Here is a 17,987-nt window from a genome sequence, read left to right on the forward strand (position 1 = left end):
TGAATGTACTCTTTAATCCCCATCCCCTATTTCCTCCATCCCCCCACCCACCCTCTCTCTCTAGTAACCATGAGTTTGTTCCCTATAGTTAAGAGTCTGTTTCTTGGTTTGTCTCTCTCTCTCTCTCTCTCTCTCTCTCATTTCCTTTGCTTGTTTGTTTTGTTTCTTAAATTCCACANTCTCTCTCTCTCTCTCATTTCCTTTGCTTGTTTGTTTTGTTTCTTAAATTCCACGTATGTATGAGATCCTATGGTATTTGTCTTTCTCTGACTGACTTATTTCACTTACCATAATACTCTCTAGTTCTATCAGCGGTGTTGCAAATGGCAAGATTTCATTCTTTTTTATGGCTGAATATTCCATTATATATATAGATATATGTATCTTCTTTATCCATTCATCCATCAATGGACACTTGGGCTGCTTCCATAGTTTAGCTATTGTAAATAATGCTGCAATAAACATATGGGTGCCTGTATCCCTTTGAGTTAGCGTGTTTGTGTTTTTTGGGTAAATATCCAGTACTGCAATTCCTGGATCATAGGGTAGTTCTATTTTGGGACGCCTGGGTAGATTAAGCGGCTGCCTTAAGGGGGGGGCAGTTCCATTTTTAATTTTTTGAGGAACCTCCATACAGATTTCCACAATGGCTGCACCAGTTTGTACTCCTTCCAACAGTACAAGAGGGTTCCCCTTTCTCCACATCCTCACCAACATCTGTTGCTTCTTGTGTTGTTGATTTTAGCCATTCTGACAGATGTGAGGTGATATCTCATTGTAGTTTTGATTTGCATTTCCCTGATGATGAGTGATGTTGACCATCTTTTCATGTGTCTGTTGGCCATCTGGATGTCTGTAACTTTGCAAAATTACTGAACTCTCTCATTAACTGTAATTTTGATTCTCCATTATTTTAGTTCCATAATCTCTTTTGAGATTTTATTTACTTACTTGACAGAGAGGGAGAAAGAGCAAAGCACAGGGAGCAGCAGGCAGAGGGAGAGGGAGAAGCAGGCTCCTGGCAGAGCAGAGAGCCCAGTGCAGGGCTTGATTCCAGGACCCTGGGATCATGACCTGAGCCAAAGGCAGATGCTTAACTGACTGAGCCACCCAGGAGTCCCCATTTTAGCTACATAAGCTCTTAATTTCTATAAATAATAATTGTGTCTCCTCCTTTCTAACATGAAGATATCATCTTTCTCCACTAATTTTTATTTTGTTTAAATTTTTTAATTTGAATTTGAATTTAATCACAATTTTTTAAACTACATCCAAAGATATGTACTGCCTATCTTTAGTCTCTCTTTACCACCTTCCCCCTCAGGCCCAAGCCATCCACCATGACACCAACAGAGCCACTTTTCTCAATCATGAATATGCCTCCTTCTCTCTGCTACTCAGAAGTCTGCACCACCTCCACATTTTCTGTATGATGAAGTTATCTCAGCGTAATTGTTACCTTTTATAATATGGCCCCGAACTACCTTTTAACCTTCATTTCGACCATGATTCCAAAATGCCCCTCACTCCTGACTCCTTTTTTCATGACTTGCCCCGATAGTCCTTCCCTATTTTCTTCCTTGGAACAACTGTTTAATTTCTGGGGGCCTGCTGCCTCTTCTCTGGCCCTCCAGAGCTCTCCCTGCCATTTCACCCCTACACCTGCTGTGTCTCCAGGGCCCCAGCACAAACCTCTGTCATGGGACCTATCACAGCCCCACTTGAACATGGGTACCCAATTAGAGCAGAGGTCATCACACTTCTATGGAGCTTCAGATGGTAAATATTTTAGGCTTTCTGGGCCATATTTGATCTCTGTTGCATTTTTTCCCTTACATTTTAATAATGTAAAAATTATTCTTAGCTCATAGGCCAGAAAAAAAAAAAAACAGGCCACCAGCTATGGGCCGTAATTTGCCTATTCCTGGTTTATAAGTTGGTGTCTCCCACTGGATAGCAAGCTACCTGAAAGAGGGGACCATCTCTTATTCACTTTTGTATTCCCCAGCTCCTGCCCCAAAGAAGGTATTCAATCCTTGAAGTCAATTGAACTGAAACATCAATAATTAATTTATCCTGATGACTCAAATACATCCCTCGACAATTTCTCCAAATCCTGAACTACTTAACAAAAAGTCATTATGCATTTGAGTCTCTCAGGCATCTGGACCTTAAAAATAAGCTATATCTCCAAGTGAGAAAACCTCTGATGTTCAGCCAAAGAGCCTCTCCCTCCCCAAACTCAGCGAAAGTGCTTCTCTTATGAAAGCCTAGACTGTTCCCCAAGCTCACACATGGAACAGAACTCCAGTGAACTCCTGCTTTTCAAATAGCCGAATCAATTTCTCATCTCAGGAAATGATCTAGACTTGATGGTGTTTGGAATACTTGCCAGGTATCCAACCTAGCTGCTGACAATAGAGCTACCTCCCATCTCACCATAATTGGGGAAGAAGCATTCTGGTAAGTCATTAAGTACCAGAGAAATGTGGGCAGTTATTACTGTTCTTATCGCTGTCCCCCTGCTCCCGGTTCTCCCAACCAGAAGTGCTCCAGAAAAGTGACAATCACCCCTTCCTGGTTAAGGAACCAACACTGTGAGGGTTTTTAGAGAAGAGCAGCACATTACTGCATAATCTCTGGCTTAACTCTGAGGGCTCAGTGCCTGGCTTGCTGGGGCTTCCACAGCGTGAGCTGGAAAGGAGGCTGAGAGCAGGTAGAGCCGTTACTAAGGAGGAAATGGCCCACGGCATGACTGCTCTGTGAGGCTGTGAGTCAATACTGTATCCACGGGAACAAGGCAAACTTGAGGCCAATTCCACTCATGCCTATGTCAGGCAGGCCCCTGTGGGCCTAGAAAGGCAAAGCACCAGCAGGTCTGGCCAGCATCAACCCCCCACAAAACAAAGCTGGCTGAGAGCTACATATGCTGTTGGNGGGGGGGGGGGGCGGACTCCAGGTCCAGTAAGCATCTGGAGTACAGAAGAGGGAAGGAGCCAGTCAGAGCGAGTCACCCTGGAGGGGGCAGGGCCTACCTAGCACAGCCCCCAGTTCCAGGAGCCCCACATGGGTTTCAACAAAACAAACCCCCAATCCCACTACCGGAGGAGGGGCGGAAGGTAATATGCTCCAGAGTGGAGGTGAGGGTGCCAAAAGAGAGTTAGCAAAAACCTGCCTTCCCCCAGGCAAAATAAGCAGTCCCAAAGGGTCAGGTCACATGACTGGTCACATAGAAGACTTGGCTCCCTATACGGCTAGTGGTCCCCAGGAGAAACCATCGTTTCCCCACAGAAGCCCCTGAACTCCAATGATGTTTATGCACTGACATAGTTAAGACTGGAGCTCCGCCCAGCACAGAGTCAAATCAGCCCAGCCACCTCTAGCCAACAAGGGGAGCAAGGCCACCCAACTCCACTCTCAGTCGCCTCACCCGCCCACACATAAGCTGCCCGGGCTCCTCCTGGAGGGGCTTCCCAAGCACAGAGAAACCCACTGGGTGCAGTAGATACAAAATCAGAAGAGTTACAGTGCGCTCGTAAGAAGCGCGCTGAGATCACAAATGGAAACGAAGGCGTGAGAAATGACACGCGGCAGGTGAACACGGAATGGGTCAGACCCAGCGCTGCCAGCCCTTGCAGCAGCTTGATGGCCACGGAGACCCAGCTGACTCTTCCAGCAGCGTTCACAAGCAGCCCTTCCAACCTGGCCTGTGTGTAAACAGAAGAGCGTCCTTGCTCAGAATCAGCCTTGGCTCACAACACGGTCCCTGCGGCCGGCGGCATTTGCAGCAGGCAGACCGGCCACCGCCCGCCCCGCGTTCTCTGGGCACCGGCCCCGCCGCCCCAGCCTGGCTCGCACTAGTGACGAAGAGGAGGGACGCCTGCTCCTGCAAATTAGGGGGTCGGGTTACACGGTGGGACTGCCACCTACACGTGGAAGCAAAGAAACCAACCAAAATAAAACTTTAAATCATTCAACTAACAGCGCTTTACTAATCATGCAAAAAAAGTACGGCTATAAAGTAGAGAATAGAAGGTGTGGTACGTTACCCAAAAGCCCTGCCAAGGACCGCATGTCCTTCTCCATCAGCATGTAAATCTCTTCCTCTGAGAAGCGGCCAATGCCGTGGCCGTGCATCTCGCGTTTCACAATTCCTTTCGTTATGTGGCACACGACCCACCTCAGCAGGTTACTGAAGGGACCGCCACCACTAAGAGAGAGCATCTTCCGGGTCTCATTGAGATTGTCCACCCACTGGCAATAAGCTAACGTCCTGGAATTGTGTGGAAACAGGTTACTACTGGGCATCAGACACACGTCAGCTCCAGGGAGTGCGTCAGAGGGGAGCACACTCTGGAGGAAATGAGCAGCTTTTACAAAGAGCAGTCTCTGCAGGGCACACATTAAACAGCTTCTGGCCCATGCCTAGACTTCGGGTCTGTAAGAGAAACTCAAACAAATCCAGGTAACCAGGCCATACGACAGTGCCAAACGCCTCCTGGCCCCCGCCCTCAGATCCACGCCCCGCCCACCTCCCAAGGCCGCGCTTCCGCTTCCGCTTCCTCTCAGGCAACCCCACGGAAAACAGTAGAAACCCACTTCCAAAGGTTCTGAGGCAGGACCTTGCGTACCTAGGGCGACACCCGGAAGCAGGCACAGTGACTGCAGGGCTGGCTTCATTCACTCTCTTTATCTAAGGAATGGTTACGCAGGTGCTTTGTGTTCACGGAGTAAGCTGCACTTCTTTGTTTTGTACAATTCGTGTATGCATTTTAGATTTTACCATATCAAAGAGTTGTTTTAAAAAGAAAAATGTTCGCCTTTTCGACAGAGGATTAGGGAGTAGATATACCTGTCCAAGGTTAGCATACACGATATAAATCGTAAATATTATGTATATCATTTGCTCTCCAGAAAGTCTGGAGAACTGCTTCAGTCTGTGCTCCAGGACTCTAAAGTGAATGCAAAGACCGCAGGAACTCCGTTGAGTCACTTTTCCCATCTGGGTGGTGCCTGTGGCCAGCTCTCCCGTCCAGGTGTTGCCATGGGACACGCAGAGACAGCTGAGCAGTGATTCAGTTCCTGTGGGCTGCTGGCTACAACACTCGGGCCTGGGCTGATTTGGGGCTCTGAACCTTTGCAACTGCAGGAATGTTTCTATGCTAATGGCGTCGGTAGACAGAAATTAAAAGGGTTTCCTACTGAGGGCTGAGAAAAATGTAGCTGTGGGAGTGCCAACAGAAGATATTTTGGTTTTTCCCCATAACGAGCAATAAAAGATGTACTAGCAGTTGTCTCTCCTCCTAGTGTTGACTCATAGAGCAATAATGTCCACTTCGAAAAAATCAAGAGTGAAAAATATTTTTACAGAGAAAACACAAGGAATTATAATAAATTATAGCTATTTCTCACCTCAAATTTTAAAGAAAAAAAGTCCCTGATGTTGATTATTTTATATAGTTCTACTCTTTTCACTGTTCTTTCCTCTATAAAAAAGAAAATAAGAAACAAGATTTTTTCTGAAAGTTTTTAAACATTCCTGATTTTTACTAAAAACTCCTACAAGCAATTTCAACGTAACTCTCTGCACTGTACCCATAACTCTTCTTTATTACCTTTTTAAAATAATGCCTACAAATCTTGTTAGAAAGGTTTGTGTAGGGATGCCTGGGTGGCTAGACTGGTTAAGTGGCTGCCTTTGGCTCAGGTTATAATCCCAGGATCCTGGGATCAAGTCCCACATCAGGCTCCTTGCTCAGCGGGGAGCCTGCTTCCCCCTCTGCTTGCAGCTAGCCCTGCCTGTGTTCTCTCTCTGACAAATAAATAAAAGCTTAAAAAAAAAAAAAGAAAGTTTTGTGTACTTCTTTTTTATAAATCTCTCAAAATAAAGTATTGAGCCAAGAAATGGATTTTGCTGAAAATAGGAAAAAGTATATCGCGACGGTAACTAATACATACAGACAGAGAAGTCATTGGAACTTTTGACATAAAAGATCTCTTATTTATTTTAGTAAATTCTTTATAAACATGCAAACTAAGTACTTTCCTATTTGTTCTTCTTTTTACACCTGCCCTAATTAAGATATCAATTTTCATATTCCATTAGAATAATTCAGCACTTTGCTTCAAATTGTACTGGATTGAAAAGCATCATAAAAGAGCTAGACCATTCTTGATTTTTTTTGCAAGTCCGTGAACTGAGAATAAAACTAAATTATCCAAAAATAAGCATGAACAGGTCCTAAGAGCACCCAGGAAGTGTCTAAAGAGTAAAAATGAGGAATGTGGTGGATCTAAACTGACAGGTTGGTGTGAAAAAATATATATATTCTTTGTAGACGAATTACACAGGTTTCATCATAAGCCTAAGTGGTTCTGAGGGACGAGCAGAAGCTCACCAGGCAGAGCAGAGGAGGAAGGGTGTGTGTGAGGATCACCGGCCGGTGGCACAGGATGCCTGGGGAGCACGTAGGGGCAGAGGCTGGAAGGGCAGGCCAGGACCAGATCTGGGTGCGCCTGAGACAAAGGGTGCTGAACTCTATTTTGGAAGCAACATTGAACCACTGAAGGGTTTTAAGCAGACAAGAAACATAAACAGGTTTGTGGCACTGTGAAGGAAGGGCTGGAAATGGAGAATCCCCCAGTAAGAAGGCTGGCTAGAAGACTCTGGCAAGACCTAACAACTAGGGCAATGGGAGGGGTGAGGGGTGGGGGGGTACAAGGAATGCAAAGGGGAAACTCTGGGATATGAGAAAAAGAGTCTATTGACCAATGGATTAGGTATAAGGAGAGATTAAGTCTTTTCTCTCAGGCTGATGACTTGAGTGGATGATAATGCCATTAACCATTATGGGCGGGCACACACCAGGTGCGACAGATTTAGATGATGAAAGACACATCAAGCTGTTGCACTTGAAGGTCCCATGGAACCCCCAAGTGAGAATGTCCAGAAGGTTGAGAAGTCAGGAGATAGGTTTAGACTCAAGACAGAGAACTTGTGGGTGAGGGCACGGCAGCAAGAGTGCTAAAGCTGTCAGGGGAGAGGGTCACCTAAGGAAGTTGTTAGAGGAAGGAGGGGTCTTAGGGAATCCACAGGTCAAGGGCAAGTTAGAAGGTGAGAAGGCCAGGCTGGAAGGACCAGCTTGGAGAGAAGCAGAGACACCACTTGCTCTGAGATAGAGAGGAGGAGAGTGTCGCAAGAGGTGAGGGGCTGCAGAGCGGTTCGAGTTCCTGCCTAGTGACTTCCATTTCCTCCGCAGAGCAGGAAATGGGGGCCTGTGCACAGGATGAGGATGCACTGATGGAAAGAGAGCTTACACGACTAATGGGTTCAAGCAGCAGATGGGGATGGAAGAGGTGGCTGTTCTGGGTCACACAGCTGAGCTGGAGGAAACCCCGCCAATGCAACGGCGTAAGGTTCTCTGCCTCCATTAGCTTAGCCGGCTGAACGAAGGGCACAGAGGGAGGAACAATGGGTTGATCTGGAATTTTGCAGCTAGAAGTAACCTAAGAAATTGTCTGGCCTTCCTCTCTTCTCTTTCCCACCCTGCTCTTGACTTCTGTTCTCTTTCACTTCCGTTGCCTAATACTGTAGCTCAGGGTGAGTGAAGAGAAGCAAATGAGTCAGCCAGGCTCTGTAACAGTCAACCCCTATGAAGTGGGAATGAACTTTAAATAACAAAGAAAATGGGTAATTCATGGAATCCTAAATCAATCACTACAGGCAGCAAACCTCATTTACACATGCTTCCAAATCCTTACAACCAAGAATCCACCTCCTTCCATAACCAAACGTCCAGCAAACTATTAACACTTGACCAAAACTTCTCTCATCCAAATCAACAATACCTCCTTGCTGCAAGATCCAAATAATTTTTTTTTTTCCCAGTAGGCTCTATGCTGGGCATGGAGCCCAACTTGGGGCTTGAACTCATGACTTGAGATCAAGGCCTGAGCTGAGGGGCGCCTGGGTGGCACAGCGGTTAAGCGTCTGCCTTCGGCTCAGGGCGTGATCCCGGCGTTATGGGATCGAGCCCCACATCAGGCTCTTCCGCTATGAGCCTGCTTCTTCCTCTCCCACTCCCCCTGCTTGTGTTCCCTCTCTCGCTGGCTGTCTCTATCTCTGTCGAATAAATAAATAAAATCTTTAAAAAAAAACAAAAACCTGAGCTGAGATCAAGAGTAAGACGCTTAACTGACTGAGCCACCCAGGTGCCCCTAAACATTCTTTCTTTGTATATTTATCTTGCTTGAACTGTCTGCAACATGTGACACTGTCCATGTCTTTGGTAAAAGAGCTCACCCTTAGCTTACATCTCTACTGCTTTTCCTGTCACCTCACGCATGTTCCCAAGATTTTCATCGCTATTCTTCCTTCTTCTTACCCCGCACTTGCAGTATGATCTAATTCACACCCATGACTTTAAACTGATTACTCCCATAACCATTCCTCCCAGCCCAGACCTTTGTCCTGACACCCAGGGATCCATGTGAGGGGTCCTCAGGAACTGCAAAAAAAGCATATTTCCAAACTTGGACTCATGAGCTTCCTTCCTTTCAAATCTGCTTCCCCTCACCCAAGCCAGAATGAATCCCCGGACTCATTCTTCACTGCTCTCTATCCGTAGCTCCTGACAGCCAGTCACCCTGTGAATTTGCCCTTTTCTCCAACTCAATTAGCATGTAGTTTAGCCTTTCATCATTTCTCAACCCTGAGCACAGTGGCCTCCTAGCAGGTCTCCTGACATCCCCTCAAGGCCCTCCAGAAATCCATTTGTCCCAAGCCAGCCACAAAGAGCTCCTAAAACACAAATCTATTCCTATTAGGCTGCTTCTCAGAGTTATTCATGAACTCCCCCTAGCTCCTGAGCTCGGCGCGACACCCCCTGCTCCCTACGGTCTGACCCACACTGGGCTGGCCATTCTCCAGCCCCATCCCCCTGCATGGCCTCCTATGCACCTGCCACACAGAATTACATGTGCCTCCCCAGGCTCCTCGGTCTTGCCTCTGAACTTTTGCAGATGCTGCCCCCTCTGCCTGGATATCCTAATCTTCCCCAGCCACCCAGCCCCTTCACCCACCACTGACAGTCCCTCGCTGTGGTTGTGATGCCATCACCTCTGGGAAAGACTTTCCCTCATCATTCCAGCAGGTGCCGGCTGCCTCTCCTCAGTTCTTCAAACTCTCCCCCAGCACCCACCATTATGATGGCTCCACGTCTCCCTAGGCCTGTGAGTCACCTGAAGACCGAGACAGCGTCTTATCGCCTTGCTTCCCCCCATCCAGCACAGAGCCTAGCCACTAGGTGTCAGTCATTCATTAAGCTGACTGAAAGAATAAATTATTGATTGAAATGTAAAACAGCTTCACTTCTGAGCCAGCTACTGCTAAGGTAATGTTCTAAGGGCTGACAATATTTAAATGGAATGAAGGAAAAGGAGAAACGCCTTTGAAGAATGAAGAAAGGGCTGACTGTTCTCTCCTGAGATCCATGTCACTCTCTACTAGGAAGAGGCCCACTGCACAAGGAGTCGTGAATCATGAACTGGCGAGGGCAGGGAGGGCCAGTCTGGAAACCAGATGAGGCTGAACAATTAAGGCATCATTCTGAGAATCTCTTTCAGAAAGCTGATACTCATTTCCTTTAAACAACTGATGTACGTGATCTCTTCTGCAACATGGGCTCAAGGCTTCTCTTAAAGACTGAGTATCTTAGTCAGAACAGAAGAATAAATACTGTTCAACATTTTTAAAGGAGATCAAGAGGACAGGAAAGAAGAGCCGACCCCTGATGTTTCGATGAAGATATCTCTCGTTATAACCTAGCAGGAGGCCTGGCCCAAAGCGGAGATATTAACATGTGGGAAAGTGCAAACCATGGCAGTCTACTGCTTGTGGCCTTCCTGACCATGGGCGCCTTTCTCTGTATCCTGCTCCATCCCATCATTGTTTGCTTGTCTTCTAAACGCACAGGGGTGCACGAGCGTATGATAAGCTTCTGTGATTTCACCAAGTTGCACAGGCCCTAGACTAACCCCTCTAAACAGGACCTCTCACTACATCTGAAATTTGGGGCAGGGGGAGCAGGGAAGAGGGCAACACGTTAATCTAGTTGTCATCAGGGAAAGAGAGACCCCTGGCTTTTAGACAAGATCTTGGGTAAGTCATTTTAGTAAGGATCCTACCTCCCCCATTCAGTGACACTATACCAAAAGCCAAACTCAAAACTTAAAAATCACGGCCAACCTAGAAGCAAATTTGAATTCCCTGTTCTAACATCTATATTTTAATGGGTCAAAGTGGTATGACTAGATGGCTTGCCCACAGTGCCCTACATGCCTCCCTAAGGGGCTACAAGACTCTTCCCACACTAGTGTGTCATATAGAAGAAGCCATAATGTCTGTTCCCAAAGCTCCATTTCATTCCATGAATTTGACCCCGTGTCTCTCGTACTGCCCTTTATACCAACTTGCCTGCGTTGGATCTAACTTAAGCACTCAGTGGAACAAAGAAGATACAAACCTGTCTTCTTCATGTTCAATAATAGTTATGCAAGTGGCACATGCTGGTATGGATTTCAAGTTCAAGACAAACCTTCTACGGAATGTGCTTATTTGAACAAAGCAGAATCAGAGCCTTGGGAGGACAGGATGGGATTTATGTGACAGTGCCAGCTTTCCATTGCCTTTCCTTTTCAGAAAATCATACCTGGAGTGTTTTTACAGTTTCAGACCAAAATAAACATATCTGAAAATTCCAGATAATTCAAATCAATTGGGTCAAACAATTGATTTTGTCTCCTCCACCACTGTAAACACAGACACAAACTTGGAGCTCACGCATTGTCAGAATTTAACAAGCTCTCATGAAAAGCTCATCCTTGTAATATTTCTACAAGTGGTGGTCCATTCCTCATGCTGGCCTCAGTTTCCATGGGTGCACATTTTGTGTATGGCCTCTGAGACAAGAAAGGAAGGAGTAGGAGAGGAACCTGATGAAGAGGGTCCACAGACTGTCTCAGGCATTTTCTTATCAGGGGATCAGGGGTCTTTTCTACTTTGGGATTCAGAGCTCTAAGGAAAGCCTGTTCAAGGTCTCCCCAAAGCAAGAACATGGCTAAAAGTTAGGAAACCATATGAAACAGAGGAAGGCTTATTTTTCCTTCTGCTGCTAGGGACCAAAGGGAATTGAAGGAATTAAGAATTTGTCTTTTAAAGTTCAGTGGACATTTGTATCTCTATCAAGACCAGACCTCCTACCTTCACTATTTTTTTCTCAAATTAACCTTCAAATTAACCTCCCCTGGAATAAACTGAGACACACATGAGACACAGTAGCTAACCCCCACCCCCAAAAATGTATTTTGTAATCAAAAACTTGATTAGAGAAACAAAAGTATCCTTATTAGAGTCTATATGAGACCTAAGCAAGGCCTCCAAGCACTTGGGTGTTTATGGTCCATAAAATTAAGATTCTTCCCCACAAGGGTACCAGCCCCCAACTTTTCACTCACCCCTCCCCACCCTCCCTTCCCCCACCAGGAGCTGCCTCCCATCAAGTATTAGCTGGGGCTGGTGCAGGGAGAGAAGGGGAGGGAAAGAGCAGAAGACAAACTTCTACTAGGGAATACATTTATAGAACGTCTGCACACCCAGGGACAGGTGGTACTTGGGAGTCTTGCTGGATCAAAGTCTTTCGAACTGGAATACACATTTTATGAACCACTACAAAAACCAAAGAGTTGTAGCACAAGTACTAAGGAAAATGTAAGGTGACTTTCAGCTTCTTTTCAGGCAGCTCACAAAGCAAGAGCTCTCCACATTAATGGGCCCATCAGTCAAACCAGGTAGTGCTTTGGAAGGCTGCATCCAAAGAAGGCACAGAGGGTCAGAGTGGCCCTGTGCTGGTTCTGCATTTCCCTCAATTGCTGCAAAGTGGGGACCGGAACCTGGCAAGAGGTGAGATGGGCTCCGTGCCACAGGCTTTTCCCTGAGGCCCAGTACGTCACGTGCAGTCATCCATCCGGCCCACACCACAACCCCTGCCCTCTAGAAGATGGGAATCCCAACAGTTCTCCACAGGTATCCCCAAGAAAAGACCTGGGTTCATTCCAGGAACATGGAGTCTGTGATGACTTCCAGGCTAATCTGCATCCCTGCCCCCCTCTCTGCCAGTTCCCTCCTTGTCCACACCCCCTCACCTCCACAGTGAGAAGGGGGGGAAGAGAAGCAGTGCTTCAGGTCTCCCCTGGAATAAACTGAGCAAGAACTGCAAGCAGAAAGAGGAAAAGAGAGATAGTCACTCAAAATCCAAGAGAGGGAACAGCAAGTTTTCCGTTTAGAAAGAACAAGTTAGTTTCCAATTAGAAAGAAGGTGGTGGGGAAGAACCTTCTACAATCAACCCCACGCTGAGTGTGTATCTCTCAGTGGGGGAGGGGAAAGCTACTGGGTGAGCAACTGACCCAGGAGCAAGAGTGAACGCCAGAACAGTGGGTTTAATGATTCTTAATTAAATCTTTGAAACAAGGTAAGTTTAGAGAAATCAGGGAGAAAACTTCTCTTATCTACTGGGGTGTCCAGAAAGGTGCTAAAACTCCAGAAAATGGATGAAAGGCAAAGAAAAAGCCCACATGACAAGGAGTTTGTCAACCAAGAAGACCTGTGGCTGTTTAACTCACAGTCCTAGCCAGCACCACGTCACACGCAGAACACGGGCAACCCCTCCACACAGCTGGTGATGGTTCAGACAAGGGACTTAACCAGGAGTCAGCCAGGTGGGGCAAAGACGCTCAGAAAGCTCTAGGACACCTGACTTCTGGAACACAGAGAAGCTCTTGCCGTCTAAGGAAAACTGACGATAATTTTACAAAGCTCGAATAATTCATTTCACTCAAGACTTCTATCCTGACTTAGTCTTCTGTTCCCTCCTCTGAGTGTCTGATGGAATAGTATTTTACTTGAGTGGTTTGTACTGGCGAAGAGCAGAGTCAGCTGAAATATCTTCCTCACCTCAGTGGGCTGCAGTCTAGATCAAAGGCCAGCAAAACACAGCCCAAATGTTAAGAAGTTTCTACATTTTTAAATGGTTGGGGGGCGCCTGGGTGGCTCCGTCAGTTAAGTGTCCAACTCTTGCTTTTGGCTCAGGTCATGATCTCAGGGTCGTGAGATCAGGCCCCACGTTGGGCTCTGTGCTCAGAGTGGAGTCTGCTTGAGATTCTCTCTCTCTCCCCCTCTGACCCTCCCCCCGCTCACCTGTGCTCTCCCTCTCAAATAAATAAATAAATAAATAAATAAATAAATTATAAAAATCTAAAAGGTAAAAAATTGTTTAAAATACATTTTTAAATGACTGGGGGGAAAAATCAGAAGAATAATATTTTGTATTAAATGAAATTCAAATGTCAATGTTTTTATTGTTTGGTTGAAACGGAGTCCTGCTCATCATTCCCGGGTCATCCACGGCTGCTTTTGCACAAGAACAGCAGAGTTTAAGGAGCTGCAACAAAGCCATGGCCCACAAAGCCTTAACTGTGTGATAGCTGGGCCTCCACAGAAAATGTGGGTCAACCTTTGGTCGAGATTCCTGGAAACTTAATGGTCATGACTTTGACCCCAAAGTCAGTCAGAATGTAGAAAACTTTGCAAAGATTGGGGAGTGTCTGAAAAGTGAAACACAACTTAGGCTTAGTCCAAAGGCCGGGGACAGGCCCTGGGCACTCACCCAGCATGCCTGGGGGACTCACCAGTAGAAGTGCTCCTCCACCATCTTGGTCACTGCTCTGGAGATGGCTCTTTCGTGAGGGCCAAGGTTTTTGTTTAAATTCACTCCAAGTTTCTCTTCCAGAAAGTCAATTATGAATTCTGTGCCAGAAACTTTTTCATGATTATATTCAATCCAAGGCATTTTCCCTTGAGCAGAAAGTTTTCCACCAAAATAATTCTAAGCAGAGTAAATTTTAAAAAGAGAAAAGCAATGTTTTATTTAAATTCACTGTATGGTTAACAGAAACAAACATTCCAACCTTATATGTGATACTGACTGTACTGTTGAAGTGAATGAACTCAGCACATAAACTCTTTAAGACTATAAAGTTACTCTTGGAGGAACAAAAAAAAAGGATGACCTCACGTGAAGACATTACTTACTCCCACAGATTTTATCATGAGCTCTGGTATATTGTTACAAAAAAGACCAGAGAGGAGAGGTAGTGTTGAAATGATCCTGGTAACAGTTGGTCTAGTTATAATGTAAGAACAAGCCTTAGATGCAAAACAGTGAAAATAAACCATGATGAGGCTCACATTGGCCAGGCTACTACAAAGACCTCATCTGAAACCCACCAGCTTATGCCTGAATAATGCTTAATACCACTACACTGCAAACAAGTGGTCCCAGAAATTATAACACTTAGGTATAAGAAAGTGCATCCAATAGATTCAACTCCCGTGTGGGTTAAAATGTAGATTCCTGGGCCCATCCCAGACCTCTGCATCAGAATCCTGGGAATGGTGCCCAGAACTCTGTATCTGTGTTAAGTTCCCCTTTGACTCACACCCATGCTAGAATCTTACAGTGTCTCAGAGGACATGGTCCCATATGGGGTGGAGCAGGGGTGAGGGAGTCACACACTTTATGAACACTGGGAATTAGAGTGGGATTTGCTGCCCCCACTCCTTGGCCAGGCAGTAGACATTCCCCCTGATGTGACCAGGAGAAATGTCACATACCTCTAAAAGTTGTTAGTACATCAGACATTCTTGTAATTTGTACATTAAAGATGTAAATTTACCCTATAACATAGCACCTGTTTCAGGTTAACTCTTGATACCACCCATATCATCCTAACACATAACCTTCAGGACTCTCGTCATCCGCAGATGGATTCTACCTTGCACACTAAAACTGTCTGCAATGCAAATGAGACACAAGATCTCTACTGCCCAAAATTATCCAGTGGTTTTTAATGGGTCTATTCTAATCCCTTCCACATAGCAGTCTAGGCCTATACCATCTAGCCACTACCCACCTGCCCAGCCTCCTTGTTATCAATCCCTCCATACTTCTGAATTCCAACTGCCCACACCCAAACACATCAAAGTCTTTGCCACCTCTCTGACTTTGTACATGCCTTACATTTTACCGGAATCCTTTTTCCCAACCTCTGCCAAGTTATATCCACCCTAAAACATTTAGTTCAAATTTCATCTTGTTGGTGAACTATTTCCCCAAGGTGCAACCATCACCTCCTTTCCTCCACGCTTCCACTGTACAGTGTATATTCCCCTCTTCTTATAATATTACTGTTTGTACATCTGCCTTTCCCTCTAGACCACCCCCTCCCTGAGTATTTGGTACATTTTTATCTAGACCTCTTTTGAAAACTGGAATAACAAAAACTAGTAATTGATTCTTATGGAAATGAAAGTTCCAGTAAGTTTTTGTCATCAAAAATTTTATTTTTAGATGCAGAAAAAGTATTTGACAAAACTCAACATCCATTCATGATAAAAACTCTCAAAGTGGGTATAGAGGGAACATTCCACAAGAGAATAAATGCCATATGAAAAACCCACAGCTAACATCATACTCAATGGTGAAAAGCTGAAAGCTTTTCCTCTAAAATCAAGAACAAACAAGGATGTCCACTCTTGCCACTTTTATTCTACATAGTACTGGAAGTCCTAGCCACAGCAATCAGACAAGGAAAAGAAATAAAAGGCATCCAAATTGGTAAGAAGAAGTAAAACTGTCATTATTAGTAGATGGCATGATACTATATATAGAAAACCCTAAAGGCTACACCAAAAATCTATTAGAATAAATGAATTCAGTAAAATTACATAATACAACATTAATACACAGAAACCTGTTGCATTTCTATACATTAATAATGAACTTGTGGAAAAAAAGTAGTAGGAAAACAATCCCATTGACAATTGCATCAAAAGAGAAAAAAATACCTAGGAATAAATTTAACCAAGGGGGTGAAAGACTGAACCTCTGAAAACTATAAGACATTGATGAAAGAAACTGAAGACCACACAAATAAATAGAAAGATATACCATGCTCATGGATTGGAAGAAATAATATTATTGAAATGTCCATACTACCCATAGCAATCCCTACCAAAATACTATTAATATTTGCCAAAGCACTAGAATGAATAATCCTAATTTGTACAGAACTATCAAAGACCCTGAATAGCTAAAGCAATCTTGGGAAAGAAGAATGAAGCTGGAGGTATCACAATCCCTGATTTCAAGCTATACTACAAAGCTACAGTAATCAAAACAGTATAGGTACTGGCATAAAAATAGACACAGTGATCAATGGAACAGAATAGAGTGACCAAAAATAAACCCATGCTTATATCGTCAGTTAATCTATGAGAAAGGAGGCAAGAATATACAATGGAAAAAAGACAGTATCTTCAATAAATGGTGCTGGGAAACCTACAGAACTACATGCAAAGGAATGAAACTGGACAACTCTCTTACACTACACACAAAACTAAACTCAAAATAGATTAAATACATAAATGTAAGACCTGAGACCATAAAACTTCTTAAAGAAAACAGACAGTAATCTCTTGGACATCAGCCTTAACAATATTTTTCTGGATCTGTTTTCTCAGGCAAGGGAAACAAAAGCAAAAATAAACAATTGGGACTACACCAAACTAAAAAGCTTTTACACAGCAAAGGAAACCATCAACAAAACAAAAGGACTACCTACCAAATGGGAAAAAATACTTGCAAATTATATATCCAATAAGGAGTTAATGTCCAAAATGCATAAAGAACTCCTATGACTCAACACTTTAAAATAATAATAATAATAATAATAATAATAATGAGTTTTAAAAGGTCAGAGGACCAGCACAGGCATTTTTCCAAAGAAGACATATAGATAGCCAACAGATGCATGAAAAGATGCTCAATGTCACTAATCATCAGGGAAATGCAAATCAAAACTACAATGAAATATTACTTCATACCAGCCAAAATAGTATCAAAAAGTCAAGAAACAACAAGTGTTGACAAGAATGTAGGAAAAAGGAAATGCTCATGCACTGTTGGTGGGAATGTTAATTGGTACAACCACTACGGAAAACAATATGGAGGTTCCTCAAAAAATTAAAAACAGGGGTGCCTGGGTGGCGTAGTCAGTTATGTGTCTGACTCTTGGTTTCAGCTCAGGTAGTGATCTCAGGGTCATGAGATTGAGCCCTGCGTCAGGCTCCGTGCTCTTTGCAGAGTCTGCTTGAGTTTTTCTCTCCCTCTGCCCCTCCCCCCTGTGCGTGCGCTCTCTCTCTCTCTCCCCCCCCTCAAATAAATAATAAATAAATCTTTAAAAAAAATAAAAACATAAACACCATATAATCGAGTGATTCCACCACTGGGTATTTACCCAAAGAAAACGAAACACATCTTCAAAAAAAAAATAAAAACAGAAACACCATATAATCGAGTGATTCCACCACTGGGTATTTACCCAAAGAAAACGAAACACTAATTTGAAAAGATATTTGTACCCGTATGTTTACTGCAGCATTATTTGTAATAGCCAAGGTATGGAAGCAACCCAAGTGTCCATCAATTGGTGAAAGCATAAATAAGATGTGGGATGGACAGACAGATAGATAGACAGAATGGAATATTACTCAGGCATAAAAAGAATGAAATTTTGCCATTTGCAGCACCATTCATAGAGCCAGAGAGTATTACGGTAAGTGAAACTAATAAAACATTGCATGTCAACTATACTGCAATAAAAATAAAAATAAAAAAGATCAACTGAAAAAAATGTATTTTGCTTCCCAGATAAAAAAGTAGGAGACAGCATTTTAGAGACACTGTGATCATATCTAACTAAAAATTAGATGAATTCAAAAAATATTTAAAAAAGAAACACAAAAATGCTTAAAGTAATTGGCAAGACTATGAGATGCCGATGATCCTTCCATGAACTTTAATTTTTCAGA

At 44.1% G+C, this 17,987-nt stretch overlaps 1 protein-coding gene across 4 annotated transcripts in view; it reads right to left on the reverse strand.

Moving 5' to 3' along the window:
* FAXC (failed axon connections homolog, metaxin like GST domain containing) overlaps nucleotides 1-17,987 on the reverse strand; it is a 78,160-nt gene that overhangs the window by 46,287 nt on the left and 13,886 nt on the right. For all 4 annotated transcript variants that reach the window (XM_034670885.1, XM_034670884.1, XM_034670883.1 and 1 more), the window contains 2 exons: nucleotides 13,745-13,941; nucleotides 4,050-4,273 (listed from right to left, as the gene is read on the reverse strand). In XM_034670885.1, the coding sequence (XP_034526776.1) occupies nucleotides 4,050-4,273; nucleotides 13,745-13,941 (421 nt within the window). The remainder of the gene's footprint in view (nucleotides 1-4,049; nucleotides 4,274-13,744; nucleotides 13,942-17,987) is intronic.

This window comes from Ailuropoda melanoleuca, chromosome 10 (genome assembly GCF_002007445.2).
Source record: "Ailuropoda melanoleuca isolate Jingjing chromosome 10, ASM200744v2, whole genome shotgun sequence".
Taxonomy (NCBI): Eukaryota; Metazoa; Chordata; class Mammalia; order Carnivora; family Ursidae; genus Ailuropoda; species Ailuropoda melanoleuca.